Below are 17,151 nucleotides of genomic sequence, written 5' to 3' on the forward strand. Positions count from 1 at the left end.
TCAGATGGTCTGGTATTCCCATCTCTTTCAGAATTTTCCACAGTTTATTGTGACCCACACAGTCAAAGGCTTTGGTATAGTCAATAAAGCAGAAATATATGTTTTTCTGGAACTCTCTTGCTTTTTCGATGATCCAGCGGATGTTGGCAATTTGATCTCTGGTTCCTCTGCCTTTTCTAAAACCAGCTTGAACATCTGGAAGTTCACAGTTCACGTATTGCTGAAGCCTGGCTTGGAGAATTTTGAGAATTACTTTACTAGCATGTGAGATGAGTGCAATTGTGCGGTAGTTTGAGCTTTCTTTGGCATTGCCTTTCTTTGGGATTGGAACGAAAACTGACCTTTTCCAGGTCTGTGGCCACTGTTGAGTTTTTCAAATTTGCTGTCATATCGAGTGCAGCACTTTCACAGCACCATCTTTCAGGATTTGAAATAGCTCACCTGGAATTCCATCACCTCCACTAGCTTTGTTGGTAGTTATGCTTTCTAAGGCCCACTTGACTTCACATTCCAGAATGTGTTGCTCTAGGTGCGTGATCACACCATCGTGATTATCTGAGTCGTGAAGATCTTTTTTGTACAGTTCTTCTGTGTATTCTTGCCACCTCTTCTTAATATCTTCTGCTTCTGTTAGGTCCATACCATTTCTGTCCTTTATCGAGACTATCTTTGCATGAAATGTTCCTTTGGTATCTCTAATTTTCTTGAAGAGATCTCTAGTCTTTCCCAATCTGTTGTTTTCCTCTATTTCTTTGCATTGATTGCTGAGGAAGGCTTTCTTCTCTCTCCTTGCTATTCTTTGGAACTCTGCATTCAGATGGGAATATCTTTCCTTTTCTCCTTTGCTTTTCGCTTCTCTTCTTTTCTCAGCTATTTGTAAGGCCTCCTCAGACAGCCATTTTGCTTTCTTGCATTTCTTTTCCATGGGGATGGTCTTGATCCCTGTCTCCTGTACAATGTCACGAACCTCTGTCCATAGTTCATCAGGCACTCTGTCTATCAGATCTAGTCCCTTAAATCTATTTGTCACTTCTACTGTATGCTCATAAGGGATTTGATCTAGGTCATACCTGAATGGTCTAGTGGTTTTCCCTACTTTCTTCAATTTAAGTCTGAATTTGGCAATAAGCAGTTCATGATCTGAGCCACAGTCTGCTCCTGGTCTTGTTTTTGCTGACTGTATAGAGCTTCTCCATCTTTGGCTACAGTGAATATAATCAATCTGATTTCGGTGTTGACCATCTGGTGATGTCCATGTGTAGAGTCTTCTCTTGTGTTGTTGGAAGAGGGTGTTTGCTATGACCAGTGCGTTCTCATGGCAAAACTCTATTAGCCTTTGCCCTGCTTCATTCTGTACTCAAGGCCAAATTTGCCTGTTACGCCCGGTGTTTCTTGACTTCCTACTTTTGCATTCCAGTCCCCTATAATGAAAAGGACATCTTTTTTGGATGTTAGTTCTAGAAGGTCTTGTAGGTCTTCATAGAACCGTTCAACTTCAGCTTCTTTGGCGTTACTGGACGGGGCATAGACTTGGATTACTGTGATATTGAATGGTTTGCCTTGGAAACGAACAGAGATCATTCTGTCGTTTTTGAGATTGCATCCAAGTAGTGCCTTTAGGACTCTTTTGTTGATCATGATGGCTACTCCATTTCTTCTAAGGGATTCTTGCCCACAGTAGTAGATATAATGGTCATCTGAGTTAAATTCACCCATTCCAGTCCATCTTAGTTCACTGATTCCTAGACTGTTGACGTTCACTCTTGCCATCTCCTGTTTGACCACTTCCAATTTGCCTTGATTCATGGACCTAACATTCCAGGTTCCTATGCAATATTGCTCTTTACAGCATCGGACTTTGCTTCTGTCACCAGTCACATCCACAGCTGGGTATCGTTTTACATTTGTTACCTTAGTCTTAAGGCCATTTAATTGCACAGTAAATCAAGTCCTGTTTTGTAGTGTCTGCCAGTTTCTTTCGTGTTAATATTCCCATCCTTGCCAATTCAAATTGTGAACATAATGTCATTGAAATGGAGTTGAGAATTGCCAGTAGCCCACCATGTATGCATTTTCCCCCTTACAGGGCCAGTATCCAGAAAATATTGTAGGAATGTAGCTAATAAATCATACTAGAATGATTAGTGATAGATTTTGCTAAATTGTTTTAAAAATTGCTTACTGGATGTAGAGTTCATTTAAATTTTACATATTTTAGATGTACATTGGACATAACTTGTGTACATCCTTCAAACCAGTTTCTTCAACATTATCATTATTGATGCAAGAGTATAGTCTACGTTAGTAATGACTATTTTCTTTTTTTTTTTTTTTAATGTGGACGATTTTTAAAGTCTTTATTGAATTTGTTGCAATTTTACTTCTGTTTTGCATTTTGGTTTTGGGGTCATAAGGCATATGGGATCTTAGTTCCCCCACCAGAGGTTGAACTCGCACTCCTTGCATTGGAAGGCAAAGTCTTAACCACTAGACCACCAGGGAAGTCCCAGTAATGACTATTTTCAAATATATATATATATATAAATGGAATGACTGGTGGACTCTTCCTGTATCTTATACCATTTATCATATTTATACACATGATCACTTTTTGTGTTTGTGTGTCATGATTTACCTAGTTGTTCTTAAGTTTTATAATCTCAGGTATCATGTTTTTCAATACGTAACTTCTTGGAATGCATTTGTAAAATGAAGCTTTTTCATAACTCCAGTAACTAACACAAGAAAGGATTCTAAATATCAGTATATATCAGCACAGCCTGAGACACAGTGTGGCAGTTTGAATGCTCACACCCTTTGATGCAGCCTCGAGCTACAAACTCACATAGCATAGAACGAAGGAGGTATGACAGAAGTGAGACCTTGTTGGAGAAATACAGTGGGACGTGCTGACCCCGCACAGCAGGTGCGGGTACAGAACTCACAAAGTCTCCAGGGAGATTTGGGGCCAGGCATGTGATACAGACGCCCCACATTGCGGTGTGTGGGCCACACACACTCACACAGTTCTCATGGATCCTGTGTGATGAGGTGAGTGCAGACAGGCTTTCAAAGAAGAAGTGCTGACATCACCACAAGTTTGATGATGCACTGATGGTGTTTAGTTGAGGGACTGAGTCACAAGTGTGTTACAGGTGAAGATTCACACCTGTGAGCAGCTTTGTTTCACAAGGACTTGGGGTTAGGTTTTACAGGCATTATGGGAGGTGTCATTCTTCAGCCCTTAGCATTTGGACTAAAGTTTGTCAAGGATGGATCCCCAGAAGATGTTGGCACTTTCCTTCTGGTTATCTTGATAATTAATAATCATTTGGTGATTTACATTTTTCTGCTGTGTAGGAGGATCAGTGGGGTGATGGGTGAAGTGTTTAGGAAGAAGAGCTGGCGCAGAACAAGAAGCCCTGAGGATTAAGAGGGAAGGTCAGTCCTGTGTGTAGGATATAGTTGATTAAGACTGGTTGGGACAGGGGATGTTCAGAGAGCTAAAGAACAGCTTATTTGGATGGCCTGATTATACATCAGTATTCTTCACCAAGTTGGGCATAATCACAAACCACAGGCAAGAAAGCCTTTTCTGGGAAGTCCAAAAGCAGTTCTTTCCCCTTTGTCCACCCACTCAGGCCTACTCAATATCTCTTCTATATTCACAGTCAGGGTCCTGGCTGACTTTTTTTCCCTCAGACCAGGAAGAAAAACGAGTAACAGGTTCCCTTGCTGGCTCTTCGAGGGGCCCTGTCTGACATTTTTAGTGTCCCTGGCCAAAGATCACAAAATGACTTTTTCCCCTGGCTGCGCAAAGGCACTTGCTGGATATTATATTTTGGACCAGCGCTTGAACCCAGACACACGGCGGGGACACCAAGTCCTAGTGACTGAGCCACCAGGGAATTCCCCAGAATGGCTCTAACACTTCAGGCTGCGTGCCCTTCAGAAGCATGAGGAGAATATTTATTCGCTTCCAGTTCCCACTGGATGTCAACTTGGCTTGACTTTAGGTGTCTGAGACCGTTTGCAGAGACTTCAGCGATCAGTGTCATTAAAGACAAATGTTCTTAAGGCCTTCCTCCTGCCCTGGATCCTCTGCCTGCCTAAGGATTGAGCACCTCTGTCACAACAGGTAGTTTTTCAGCTCTCCTACCTCAGCGGTTTTCCTTTTTATTCTTCTAGTGTTGTTCAGTTGTTCAGTTGTGTCCAACTATTTGCAACCCCGTGGACTGCAGCACGCTAGGCTTCCCTGTCCTTCACCATCTCCTGGAGCTTGCTCAAAGTCATGTCCATCGAGTCGGTGATGCCATCCAACCATCTCATCCTCTCGTCCCCTTATCCCCCTGCCTTCAATCTTTCTCAGCATCAGGGTCTTTTCTAATTAGTCGATTCTTTGCATCAGGTGGCCAAAGTATTGGAGCTTCAGCATCAGTCTTTCTAATGAATATTTAGGATTGACTGGTTGGATCTCCTTGCATTCCAAAGGACTCGCAAGAGTCTTCTCCAACACCACAGCTCAAAAGCATCAATTCTTTGATGTTCAGCCTTCTTTATGGTCCAACTCTCACACCCATACATGACTACTGGAAAAACCATAGCTTTGACTAAGTTGCTCCACAGCATATGGGGTTCTTAGTTCCCTGATCATAGATTGAACCAGTGTCCCCTGTATGGTAAGACAGATTCTTAACCACTGGGCCACCAGGCAAGTCCTAAAGTGGGTTTTTTGAAGACATGTTGTTGAGTTCTGCTTCTGGATCCATCCTGAAATCTCTTTTTTAATTGGTGTACTGAGACTATCCACGTTTAGTATATTGATGTATACTTGGATTAATATTTAATTAATACTGTATTGATAGTATACTTGGATTAATATCTATCATATTTGTTACTATTTTCTAAAATTGCCCTTTTTCTTTTTTTAATTTTTTTCATTTTCATGTTTTGGCTGTGCTGGGTCTTGGTTGCTGCCTGGACTCGCTCTGCTCGCAGAGAGAACAGACTACTCTAGTTGTGCAGGCTTCTCATTGCCATGGCTTCGCCTGTTGTGAAGCTTGGGTTCTACGGTGTACTGACTTCAGTAGTTGCTGCCTTGGGGCCCTAAAGCACAGGCTCAATAGTTGTAGTGCAAGGACTTAGTTGCTCTTGGGCTTGTGGGATCTTCTGGGATCAAGGATTGAACCCGTGTCTCCTGCACTGACAGGCAGATTCTTTACCACTGAGCCACCAGGGAAAAAACCCTGCCCTTGTTCTCTGTTCCCCTGTTAGTCTACCACTCTCTTTTTTGTGGTGTTAATCAAACAGTTGTATGATTTTATTTTCTCTCCTTTGTTAGCTTATCAGCTCTATTTGCTTCCATTTTTTATTTAATTGTGCTAAAATTTGCATTATGTATTTAGAAATTCCTTATGCTATATGGTTTCATGGGTAGTTTGAAAAAATATATATTTCTATATAATACACAGATACACATATATATCCATATATATACACATATGATCCTGTGGTTTTTTATTGAAAAGTATTCATGTATAAGTGGACCCAAGCATTTTAGAACCCGTGTTCCAGGTTTACATGTACTGAATGATTACGCTTGCATGTTGAATCTTTAAATCAACACCACGACCACCAATCAGATACAAACAAATGACTGGTGATTGCCAGACCAGGGTAAGGAGGGTAGATGAAATGAGTGAAGGATGTCAGAAGTTACACACTTCTAGTTTATAAGGTAAATCCTGAGCATGCAGTGCACAGCCTGGTAACTCTAGTTACCAAGACTGTGTTTTATATTTAGAAATTTCCTGAGAACATTCCTGGTGGTCTGGTTAAGAATCTGCCTGCCAATGCAGAAACAGGGGTTCGATCCCTGGTGCAAGCAGATCCCATATGCTGTGGAGCAACTAAGTTCATGTGCCGCAACTGCGGAGTCTGCCTGTTGCAACTACTGAAGCCTTCCTGCCTTGGAGCCTGTGCTCTGCAACAAGAGCAGACACTGCAGTAAGAAGCCCGCGCGTTGCAACCAAACTGTGTGTTTCAGCGCTGTGTGTTTCAGCGCTTGCTGAAACTAGAGAAAGCCTGAGACCAGCAATGATAACCAAGAGAAGCCATAAATAAATAAAAGAAAAAAGAAATTGCCAAAAGAGTAGATCTTAAAAGTTCTCACACACACAAAAAAATTGCAGTCAGACTTTCTGAGTTCTGGAAGTATACTTCCTTACCTTTTCACAGGTCCAGGAAGTGTGTTCCTGGTAAAAACCATTGACAGAGGAGTGAACTGTAGAAGCCGCCTTTCACCTTCAGTCTTGTCCTGCGCTTGGTGAGATCAGAGGCTTCTCAGTTTTATCCCAACTAATTTCCAGAACATCTTGTGGAGTGGTTCTTTCACTCTCAAAATTCATGGCTGAATCCAACATTTTAAAAGTTTTCCCTGTTTTTTCCCCTAGGAATTGTGTAACTTCAGCTCTTATTTTGACCTTTGATATATTTTGAATGCCTTCTTGTATATGGTATTAGGTAGGACTCTAACTTCATTCGTGTACATGTGGCTATCCAGCTTTTACAACACTATTTGTTGAGGACTCTATTGAATAGTAATGGTCTTCTTGCCAGTAATTATTGGATCATACATTATGAGGGTTGATCTTTATAATCTGAAGTCTATTTCACTGGAGTAGATATCTGTCTTTATGTTATTAGCATGCTGTTTTGGTTCCTGTAACTTTTAATATGGTGTGAAGTAAACTTAGGTGCCTTTCATAATCCCACATGGTCGTGATATGTAATTCTGTTTATACAGTTTTTGAATCAGTTTACTGATGCTTTGTGATTTTGCCTTTATGTTCATGAGAGATATTGGTGTATATTGGTATTATAGTAATGTTGGCCTCACAGAATTAGTTAGGAAGCAGTCCTTCTGTTTTTGTCTTCTGAAAGGAATTGTAGACAATTGTATATCTTCCTGAAATGTTTGTCATATTTCACCAGTTAACCAATCTGGGCAAGTTGCATTCTGTTTTGGAAGATTACTCCTTATTGATTCAGTTACTTTAACAGATGTATACCTATTTAGATTGTGTATTGTTGTGTGGGTTTTGGTAGACTGTATCTTTCAAAAAACTGATCCATTTCATTTAGGTTACCACATTTATGGTCTTGGAGATGCCTGTATATTTCATTATACCATTTAATGTCCATTCCGTATAGTGGTTTTTCCTCTTTCTTTAATTCTTTCTCTTTGTCTCTCTCTTTTTTTTCTTTTGGCTATACCTCCAGGCATGTGAGATCTTTGTTTCCAAACCAGGGATCAAACTGTCCCCTGCAGTGGAAGTACAGAGACTTTACCTTTGGAATACTGGGGAAGTCCTCTTTTATTTCTGATATTAGCAATTTGTGTCCTGTCTTGTTTTTGTGATTACCCTGATGAGAATTTTTTTTTTATGGAATATTTTTTATTTTATTGGTCATTTTAAGGAACCACTTACTTTGTTTGTCTTTGTTATTTTTCTTTGTTGATTTCTTAAATGATATCTTTTCTTTCTCCTTTGGAATTAATTTTCTCTTTTTTCTAGTTTTCTAAGGTGATTGCTTTTAGATCCTAATTTTTTTCTAATATATGCATTCAGTACTATAAATTGCTGTATAACCATTGCTTTCACTGCATGAACATATTTTGAGAAGTGTTGTGTTTATTTCAAGATACTTAGAAATTTACTTTGAGATTTCTTGTTTGTTCCATGTTTTATTTGGGTTGTTTGATTTCTCATTGTTCTGTGATTTTTCAGCTATCTTTCTGTTTCTGGTTCTAGTGTGATTCCACCATGCTCTGAGAACAGACATTTTCTGATTTCTGTTGTTTCAGATTTGTTAAGGTGATTTTTTCTGACCCAGGAATGTGCTCTGTTTTATAAATTTTCCATGTCAGCTTAAGACTACTCTGCTGTTAGATGGAGTAGACTTGTAGTCTGTAGGTGTCCAGATACCCAGTTGACCATGCTGGGTCTTCACTGCTGTTCAGGCTTTTCTCTAGTCTCAGCGACTGGGGGCTACTCGCCAGTTATGGTACACAGACTTCTGGTTTGGTGGCTTTTTTTTTTTTTTTTTTTTTGAGCACAGGCTCTCAAGCATTTGGTCTTCAGTAGTTGCGGCTCCTGGGCTCTAGAGCACAGTCTCAGTAGTTGTGGCACATGGACTTGTGCCATGTCCCTGACACATGTGCAATCTTCCTGGACCAGGGATTGAACTCATTTGTCCTACATTGGCAGGCTGATTCTTTACCACTGAACCACTTGGGAAGCCTCTGGTTCGATATTAATATAGTTACTAACATTTTTATTTTGAATTCTGTTAATCTCTCTCTGTCCTTTTACTTTAATGTTTCATGCATGTTTTTATTTAAAGTGGGTTTTGTTGTTTTAAAATTTTATTTATTTAAATATATGTTTTTAGTCTGTTCTGGGTCTTCATTGTGGTGCACAGGCTCTGGAGTGTGCAGAGTTGTTAACTGTGGCCTACAGGCTTAGTTGTGGCATGTGGGTTCCTGACCATGGATTGAACCAGTGTCCCCCGTGTTGCACTTCAAATAGTTAACCACTGGACCACCAGGGAAGTCCTATAGTGTGTTTCTCAGAGACAACATATCGCTGAATCCTGTTTCTGGATCCACCCTGTGTTTCTCAGAGACAACATATCGCTGAATCCTGTTTCTGGATCCACCCTGATGAACCTTTCTCCTAATTGGTACACTGAGACTATCAATGTTTAGTATATTGATATAGTTTGATAAATATCTAAATTATCCTTGTTCTTTGTTCCTGTGTTAGTCTACCATTCTTTCTTTTTTGGTATTAATAGAGCATTTTGTATGATTTTGTTTTCTCTCCTTAACTTACCACCATTTGCTTCTCTTCATTTTTTTATTTAGTTGTGCTAAAGTTTGTGTTATGTTTTCAGAATTGATTTAAGACCACTTCTATATAACATTATATGACTTTATGGATAGTTTGATATACATTTATATATATTTCCATCTTGTAATGTCTTAGTTCCCTGACCAGGGATCAAACCTGGGCCCCTGGCAGTGGAAGTGTGGTGTCGTAACTGCTGGCCCACCAGGGAATTCCTACATAATTAAAAAAATCGTAACTGAAGTTCCATGGTTGCTTAGTTGAATAGGACTCCAGGCTTTCATTGCCATGGACCAGTTTGAACAAGGTATTATCTGTTAGATCTGAAAAGATATTTTTCTGAATGAGTCATGCAAATGGGAACCTTGTATGTAAAAAAATTAAAAGTTCAGTATCACAAATGGTCAGAAAATGCCAATCAAAATGACAGTGAGATACCATGTCACACCTGTTCTAATGTCTGTTATGAAAAAGACAAGAAATAATATTGGTTAAAATGTGGAGAAAAGGAACCCCTTGTGCACTCTTGGGAAGTGTGTACATTGTTGCCACCACTATGGAGTAGATCATGGAGAATCTTTACATTAAATAAGGAACTACAGTATGATCCAGCAATTCCAACTTGGTGTATTTATCCATAGGGAGTGACATCATCGTATCAAAAAGGTATCTGTACCCCGTGTTTATTGTTGCATTTTTAACACTATCCAAGTGTAGGAACAAGCTGAGTGTTCATTGATGGATGAATGGATAACAAACATCTGGAATATATGGAATATTATTCAGCCCTAAAAAAGAAGGCCGTTTTGCCATTTGCAAGATGCATGTTTGCTTTACTGTTTCTTGAACACCAGCTACCTGTTCCACCCAGATTTTCAGGTATACAGGATATATGGTATACTTCTGCACAGGTCACCAGAGGATGTGGTCCTGTAAAAGCCATTGACAGAGGAGTGAATTATACAGCATGCCTTTCACCTTGGGTCACATCCAGCCACGTGTCCTGTGCTTGGTGAGAGCAGCTGCTTCCTCAGTATGACTCCAACTTCATATCCTGAACACAGTTCCATGGACTGCTTCTTCATGTGCCAAATGTACAATTGTGATGGTGTCATTCACTCCAATAAAATCAACCAGATCTTCACCATCACTTGTTTGTTTTCAGGTTGTTGGCATGGAGTCCAGGATGAAGAGACACCATCTGTACAGAGCAAATCTGCAGGGGTGTCACAGTTTCGCACTCTCAGGACAGGTTTGTTGCCTGAGAAGACCCAACCTTGTAAGATGTGCATCCCAGTCTTGAGAGAGATTTTGCACTTGGCTGAAGAGCAAGGAACAAATAGGGAGCAGAAAGCATACACATGTGCGGCCTGTGGGAAGCAATTCTATTTTACTGCAAACATTCAACAGCACCAGAAGCAGCACGTTAGAGAGAATCCTTTCCTATGTAATACTGAGAGACCCTCATTTTTCAAGACCTGCACAGTTCACCCAGCAGGGAATTTGTCTACCTACATGGATATTGGGAATGACTTCATGGCCATCATGGAAGTTCAGCCACAGGCCACTACTACTGGGAAGAAACTGAACAACAGTAAGGAGTGTGAGGTGGTTTTTCACAGTGGAGAAAGTCATCACAGCTTGGGAGAAGGGAAGATCGTTTTCAGCCACACAGACATTCTTGTCGAGGATGAGAGAGTCCTCGTTAGTGAGGCATTTTGTGAGGTAAACAAATGTGAGAAAGCCGGCACCCAAAGAAGTAACCTCATTCAGCATGTGCAAATTCACACTGGAGAAAAGTCTTACAAATGCAACCAATGTGGAAATTTTTTTGCCTATAAATCCAGTTGCCTTGCACATCAGAGAGTTCACACTGGAGAAAGGCCTTATGAGTGCCCTGAATGCGGGAAATCTCTTGCTAATAGGTCGACCCTCTCTTATCACCTGAGACTTCACACTGGAGAAAAGCCTTATAAGTGCAGTGAATGTGGAAAATCTTTTCCTGCTAGGTCAAGCCTTTGTCATCATCAGAGAGTTCACACTGGAGAAAAGCCTTGTGAGTGCAGTGAATGTGGTAAATTGTTTAGCCGGAATGAGCATCTCAGAGACCATAAGAACATTCACTCTGGAGAAAAGCCTTTTGAGTGCAATAAATGTGAGAAATCTTTCACTAGTAGCTCCAGTCTTCGTCATCATCGGAGAGTTCACGCTCAAGAAAGGTCTTATGAGTGTAATAAATGTTGGAAATCTTTTGCCAGCAGGTCCGGCCTTCATTATCATCAGAGAGTTCACACTGGAGAAAGGCCTTATGAGTGCAGTGAATGTGCAAAATCCTTCACAACTCAGTCAGCCCTTTCTAATCATCAGAGAATTCACAGTGGAGACAGACCTTTTAAGTGCAATGCATGTGGCAAATTTTTTAGCCAAAAGGTACATCTTAGTGCCCATGTGAATGTTCACACTGGAGAAAAGCCTTATGAGTGCAATAAATGTGGGAAGTCTTTTACAAGTAGGTCAAAACTTTGTACTCATTGGAATGTTCACACTGAAGAAAGGCCTTTTAAGTGCAGTGAATGTGGGAAATGTTTTACTAGTACCTCAAGCCTTCTTTGTCATCAGAGAGTTCACAATGGAGAAAACCGTTATGAGTGCAGTGAATGTGGAAAATCTTTTGTTGGTTCGGGTGGCCTCCGGTATCATCAGCGAGTTCACAATGGAGAAAAACCTTATGAGTGCAGTGAATGTGGGAAAAATTTTACTGCTTGGTGGACCCTTCGTGATCATCAAAGAGTTCACACTGGAGAAAGGCCTTATAAGTGCAGTGAATGTGGGAAGTATTTTTCTAATAGCTCGAGCCTTCTTCGTCATCATAGAGTTCACAATGGAGAAAAACCTTATGAGTGCAGTCAATGTGGGAAAAATTTTACTGCTCGGTGGACCCTTCGTGATCATCAAAGAGTTCACACTGGAGAAAGGCCTTATAAGTGCAGTGAATGTGGGAAGTATTTTTCTAATAGCTCGAGCCTTCTTCGTCATCATAGACTTCACACTGGAGAAAGACCTTATAAGTGCACTGAATGCGGCTGATCTTTTACTGCTCAAACACATCTCTATGATCATCACAGAGTTCACACTGGAAAAGGCCTATGAGTGCAGTGAATGTCAGAAAACTGTTAAGCAAAAACAGTGCTTCTTCATCCATTGGAAAGTTCATACTAGAGACAAGCCTTGTGAGTGCCAGAAATATGTTAAGTCTTTCACCTGAAGGTGCTGCATGATTAAATATCAGCGAGGTCACACTGGAGAAACGGCTTTTTGAATATTGCATATATTTCTGGCAGTGATGTTGAAGAAGTTTGAGGTGGTAACAGTGGGAAGAACCTCTGGAGCACACGGACCCTTTTGAGAGGAAACTGAGGCACAGAGACCCTGGATCACCTGTTTGTGATCTCCTTAGGATGGATCAGTTCAGTGCAGTTGCCCAGTCCTGTCCGACTCTTTGCAACCCCATGAGCTGCAGCACGCCAGGCCTCCCTGTCCAACACCAACTCCCAGAGCCCACCCAAACTCATGTCTATTGAGTCGGTGATGCCATCCAACCATCTCATCCTCTGTCATCCCCTTCTCCTCCCACCTTCAATCTTTCCCAGCATCAGGGTCTTTTCAAATGAGTCAGCTCTTCGCATCAGGTGGCCAAAGTATTGAAGTTTAAGCTTCAACATCAGACCCTCCAATGAACACCCAGAACTGATCTCCTTTAGGATGGACTGGTTGGATCTCCTTGCAGTCCAAGGGGCTCTCAAGAGTCTTCTCCAACACCACAGTTCAAAAGCATCCATTCTTCTGCGCTCAGCTTTCTTTGTAGTCCAACTCTCACATCCATACATGACCACTGGAAAAACCGTAGCCTTGACTAGATGGACCTTTGTCGGCAAAGTAATGTCTCTGCTTTTTAAGATGCTGTCTAGGTTGGCATAACTTTTCCTTACAAGGAGTAAGTATCTTTTAATTTCATTGCTGCAATCACCATCTGCAGTGATTTTGGAGCCCCCCAAAAATAAAGTTTCTCACTGTTTCCACTGTTTCCCCATCTATTTGCCGTGAGGTGATGGGACCAGATGCCATGATTGGAATCTGGGATTCCATGCCAGGTTGCCTGGTATAGTTTTCGGTGAGTCTGCTCACCATTCACCCCAGGTTTGGAGACTTGAAGAACATCTTGTCCATCCTGACCCTTCTGCCACCCCGCCACACACACACACACATGCACCACCCCATGAGCCCTGCTTATAGCCCAGCCTCACGCTGATTGCATGGGATGATTATGTTTTCTCTGGAATCAGCATTGATTACTTTTCTCTGGATGACTCCATTTATCTACCCATCCTAACCAATGCTGTGATTCAGTTTTTATCTTTGTCTTTTGGGAAAGAAGGGCTGTCCAGCTCAGAGAGGTAGAGGGACTTCTGCAGGAGCTCACTACTGCCACACCTTTCATGAGAGTGGTTACACTGCACATGTCCACTGGTTTCTCTTCTTCCCCTCAGAGGAGGCACTCCATCCATTTCCTATGTTCTGACCATGAGTCAGGCACACCTGAAGGCTGCATTGACACCAGGGGCCCCAGCTTCATTTCCGCCCTTGCACATATCCTGCTAACACCGTCCCGCTTTGGAAGTTCTCCAGGACAGCAGCAGTAAGCCAGGGCCTCTGGGCTGCCTCATTGTGGTTTCCCCAGATTTGACACTGGCTTCACCGCTATATGCAGTGATTGGTTTCCAAGGTCCTGTCCATCTTCTTCATATACCCACCTCAAGATGTCCATGTTGCCCTGTTTTATGGTTGATCTGCTCACTGTTTTGGGCAGTGTGAGGTACACTGAAGGCCTGAGAATGTCCAGTGTGGCCCTCCTATGGCATGGTCTCCAAGCCTCTTTTCCTTTACCCATTTAACCATCACTTCTCTTCTCCTGCCCCTCCAGAGAAATGTAACTCAAGATTATATGTAAGAACTTGTCCTCCTTTCTGGGTCCACACTTGATCAACCTAGCTTAAAAGCTAATGCTGAAATCAAGGTTGACTCTTCCCATGAAGACTAAAAGCTGTATAAAAAAATCACTATGATTTAATTGCATTTTTCTAGGATTTTTTTTTCTTGACTGTGCCACGTGCCTATGGAATCCCCCTGTCCAGAAATCTAAACTGTGCCGCGTGATGTGGATGTGTGGAATCCTCACCGCTAGCCTTCTGGCAGATTCCCTACTTGGGATTCTTGATGTTCAGTTTTTGTTTTGCATGTGTCTTGTTTTTCACCTGTGTGTTCTGCTCGGTAAAATTTCTATTCATATTTTTGCCTACCGTTGTCTTCTGAGATTTGGCTATTTTCTCTTATTGGACAAGAAGGAAAGCTAAGAAACAACAAAGATATCTGTTAAATTTCACCAATAATATTAGTGACTTTTTTCCTGCATGGAATTCTAGTTTGGAATATTGGAAGTTTATGTTCTCAATGTTTATACTATTTGTAATGTAATTGCCACATACATCATATATGTTTTTGATAAGTCTGCTTTATTAACATATGTTACCTATCCTTAAGTTCAGACATTTAATTACACTGTATTAAATCAAACCCTGTTTTGTAGTGTTTGCTAATTTCCCGGTGTAAATGTTCACACCATTACCAGTGTCAAATTGTGAACATAAAGTCACTGAAATGGAGTTGGGAAGCACTGCCAGTAGCCCACCACTGTATGGTTTTCCCCCTTTACAGGCCCAGTAGCCGCAAAATATTTTAGGAATGTAGCTAGTAAACCATAGTAAAATGTTTATGGATAGTTTGCTAAATTGTTTTTTAAAGTTTACTGAATGTATATTTGATTTAAGTTTTACATATTTAGAATGTACATTTAGACACACTTGTGTACATCCTTCAAACCAGTTTCCTTCTGCCATTTTAAATTTATCTTCAACATTGTAATTGCTGGTGCAAGAGTATATTCTATTTTAGTAATGACTATTTTCAAATATATGTATAAATGGAATGTCTGTGTTGGACCCTTCCTGTATCTTATATCATTTATCCTATTAATACACATTTTTGTGTTTGTGTATCATAATTTACTTAGTCATTTTTAAGTTTTATAATTGCAGGTATCCTGTCTTTCAATTCACAACTTTTTAGAATGCATTTCTACAATAAAAGAAGCCTTTTTATAACTCCAGTAACTAACAGAAGAAAGAATTCTAAATATCAGTGTATATCAGCACAGCCTGGGGTACGGTGTGACTCAATTTGAATGCTCACACCCCTGGATCTACTAACTCATGTGCCATAGCACCGAGGATGTGTGACAGAAGTGAGACCTTGTTGGAGAAATACAGTGGGACGTGCTGACCCCGCACAGCAGGTGCGGGTACAGAACTCACAAAGTCTCCAGGGAGATTTGGGGCCAGGCATGTGATACAGACGCCCCACATTGTGGTGTGTGGGCCACACACACTCACACAGTTCTCATGGATCCTGTGTGATGAGGTGAGTGCAGACAGGCTTTCAAAGAAGAAGTGCTGACATCACCACAAGTTTGATGATGCACTGATGGTGTTTAGTTGAGGGACTGGGTCACAAGTGTGTTACAGGTGAAGATTCACACCTGTGAGCAGCTTTGTTTCACAAGGACTTGGGGTTGGGTTTTACAGGCATTATGGGAGGTGTCATTCTTCAGCCCTTAGCATTTGGACTAAAGTTTGTCAAGGATGGGTCCCCAGAAGATGTTGGCACTTTCCTGCTGGTTATCTTCCTAATTAATAATCATTTGGTGAGTTATGTTTTTCTACGGGGTAGGAGGAGCAGTGGGGTGATGGGTGAGGGCGTTAGGAAGAAGAGCTTTGGAGACAGGGAGAGAGCCACAGTGGGGAGTCCTAGTCCTTCAGGGTCACTCACGACACTCCGGATAGTCACCAAGAGAGTGGGCAGAGGCACATCTTGAATTAGGTTCATAAGGAAGATGGGCAGGACCTTGAGAACAAGTCACGGCATATGGTTGTGGCCAGTGTCACATCTCTGGGGACACTGAAGACAGTGTGCAGCTAGCGTGTTTGTTGCTCCTGTCCCTTTGAACAACTTCAGAAAAGGGAAGGTGTCTACAACGAAATGCAAACTGGGTGCGGTGGAGCTGGAGCCCCTGGTGTAGATGCAGACAGCGGTGTGGGTAGTTCATGGCTGTGCCACAGCTGATGGAGTCCATGCAGGGAAGTGCCGAAGAGAAGCAGTGCACCTGTGCAGTGTAGAGCACGCCCTCATCAGAGGCTGGCATCTGGGTGCCCTTGTGGATACTCCTTAACTTGAGGTGCAGCCCCCTCCCTCCACAAGTTGGAAGAACAATAAATCCTGAGCACAGGGCAGTTTAGGTAGATAAATGGGGTCATTCACATGAAAGCCATCAATATTTGTTCCCAGTGAAAAGAAAGGGGTGTCCATCAGCATGAGATTGTGGTATGACTAAGGCTCTTTGGGGGAAGGAGACAGAGGGTGTCAGAATGCCCAAGATGTTCGTTGAGTTTCCGAGTGGATTGGATAGGACAAGGAGTGCAGTGACCAGATTCCCTGTGGCCCATCGGATAACCTGGGATGGATTCCCAGATTCTCTTCCGTTGCTGGGGGATCACAAGTAGCAGACAGTCACTCGCTGTGCCTTTTCCTCACTAGAAGTGGTCTGTTTCGTGCACGACTGACGTTTGCATCCTGCTACCTTACCACCTCACACTCCTCCAACCTCATTCCTCTCCGTGACCTTTCTGTCTCCTCCTCCATCTAAACACCCTCACGGACTTCCCCGGTAGTCCAGTGGTGGAGGCAAGCCTCCTTGACTGGTTGGAGACACGGTGGGGTAGGTTGGAGGAGCCTGGCCTCTAGTAAGAGTGCGTGTGTTCCCTCCTGGCCGTGAGGCCATGCAGAGTGAGGTCTGCTTCAGCAGCTGCTGGTATCCGATGACCAGGCTCACTAGACACCACAGCCATCGGGAAGTGCTCTGACTCCACAAACTCGATGACCCAGCACGTTGCTGCATCTCAGGCAGTCCCCGCCCCGGCATACCTGCAGAGAAACCACCCTGGCCCCGCCTCCTCCCGGTCCAGTGGTGCTACAGTGGGCGGGAGTGTGATCAGCTCTGAGAGACCAGGTGGTCTACTCCTAGGGCAAGATAATATATGCATAATTGCGCATCCCAAAGACCAAAGAA

The 17,151-nt window shown here is 42.1% G+C and overlaps 1 protein-coding gene across 2 annotated transcripts; it reads left to right on the forward strand.

The window, feature by feature from the left end:
* Positions 1-4,661: 4,661 nt before the first annotated feature.
* Positions 4,662-15,027, forward strand: LOC145514430 (uncharacterized). 2 transcript variants are annotated; one of them, XR_014060141.1, is made up of 2 exons: positions 4,662-12,906; positions 14,055-15,027. XR_014060141.1 is itself a non-coding variant. In XM_081512203.1 (2 exons), exons 1-2 carry the CDS (start codon positions 9,948-9,950, stop codon positions 11,997-11,999), a joined length of 1,716 nt encoding a protein of 571 aa, XP_081368329.1. In that variant the 5' UTR covers positions 4,662-9,947; the 3' UTR covers positions 12,000-12,989. The 2 variants fall into 2 exon arrangements, 1 of the variants encoding a protein (XP_081368329.1); XM_081512203.1 differs by lacking the exon at positions 14,055-15,027 and having other exon boundaries at positions 4,662-11,131; positions 11,468-12,989.
* Positions 15,028-17,151: the final 2,124 nt, after the last annotated feature.

Source organism: Giraffa tippelskirchi, chromosome 7 (genome assembly GCF_054371585.1).
Source record: "Giraffa tippelskirchi isolate mGirTip1 chromosome 7, T2T-mGirTip1v1.2.pri, whole genome shotgun sequence".
NCBI lineage: Eukaryota > Metazoa > Chordata > Mammalia > Artiodactyla > Giraffidae > Giraffa > Giraffa tippelskirchi.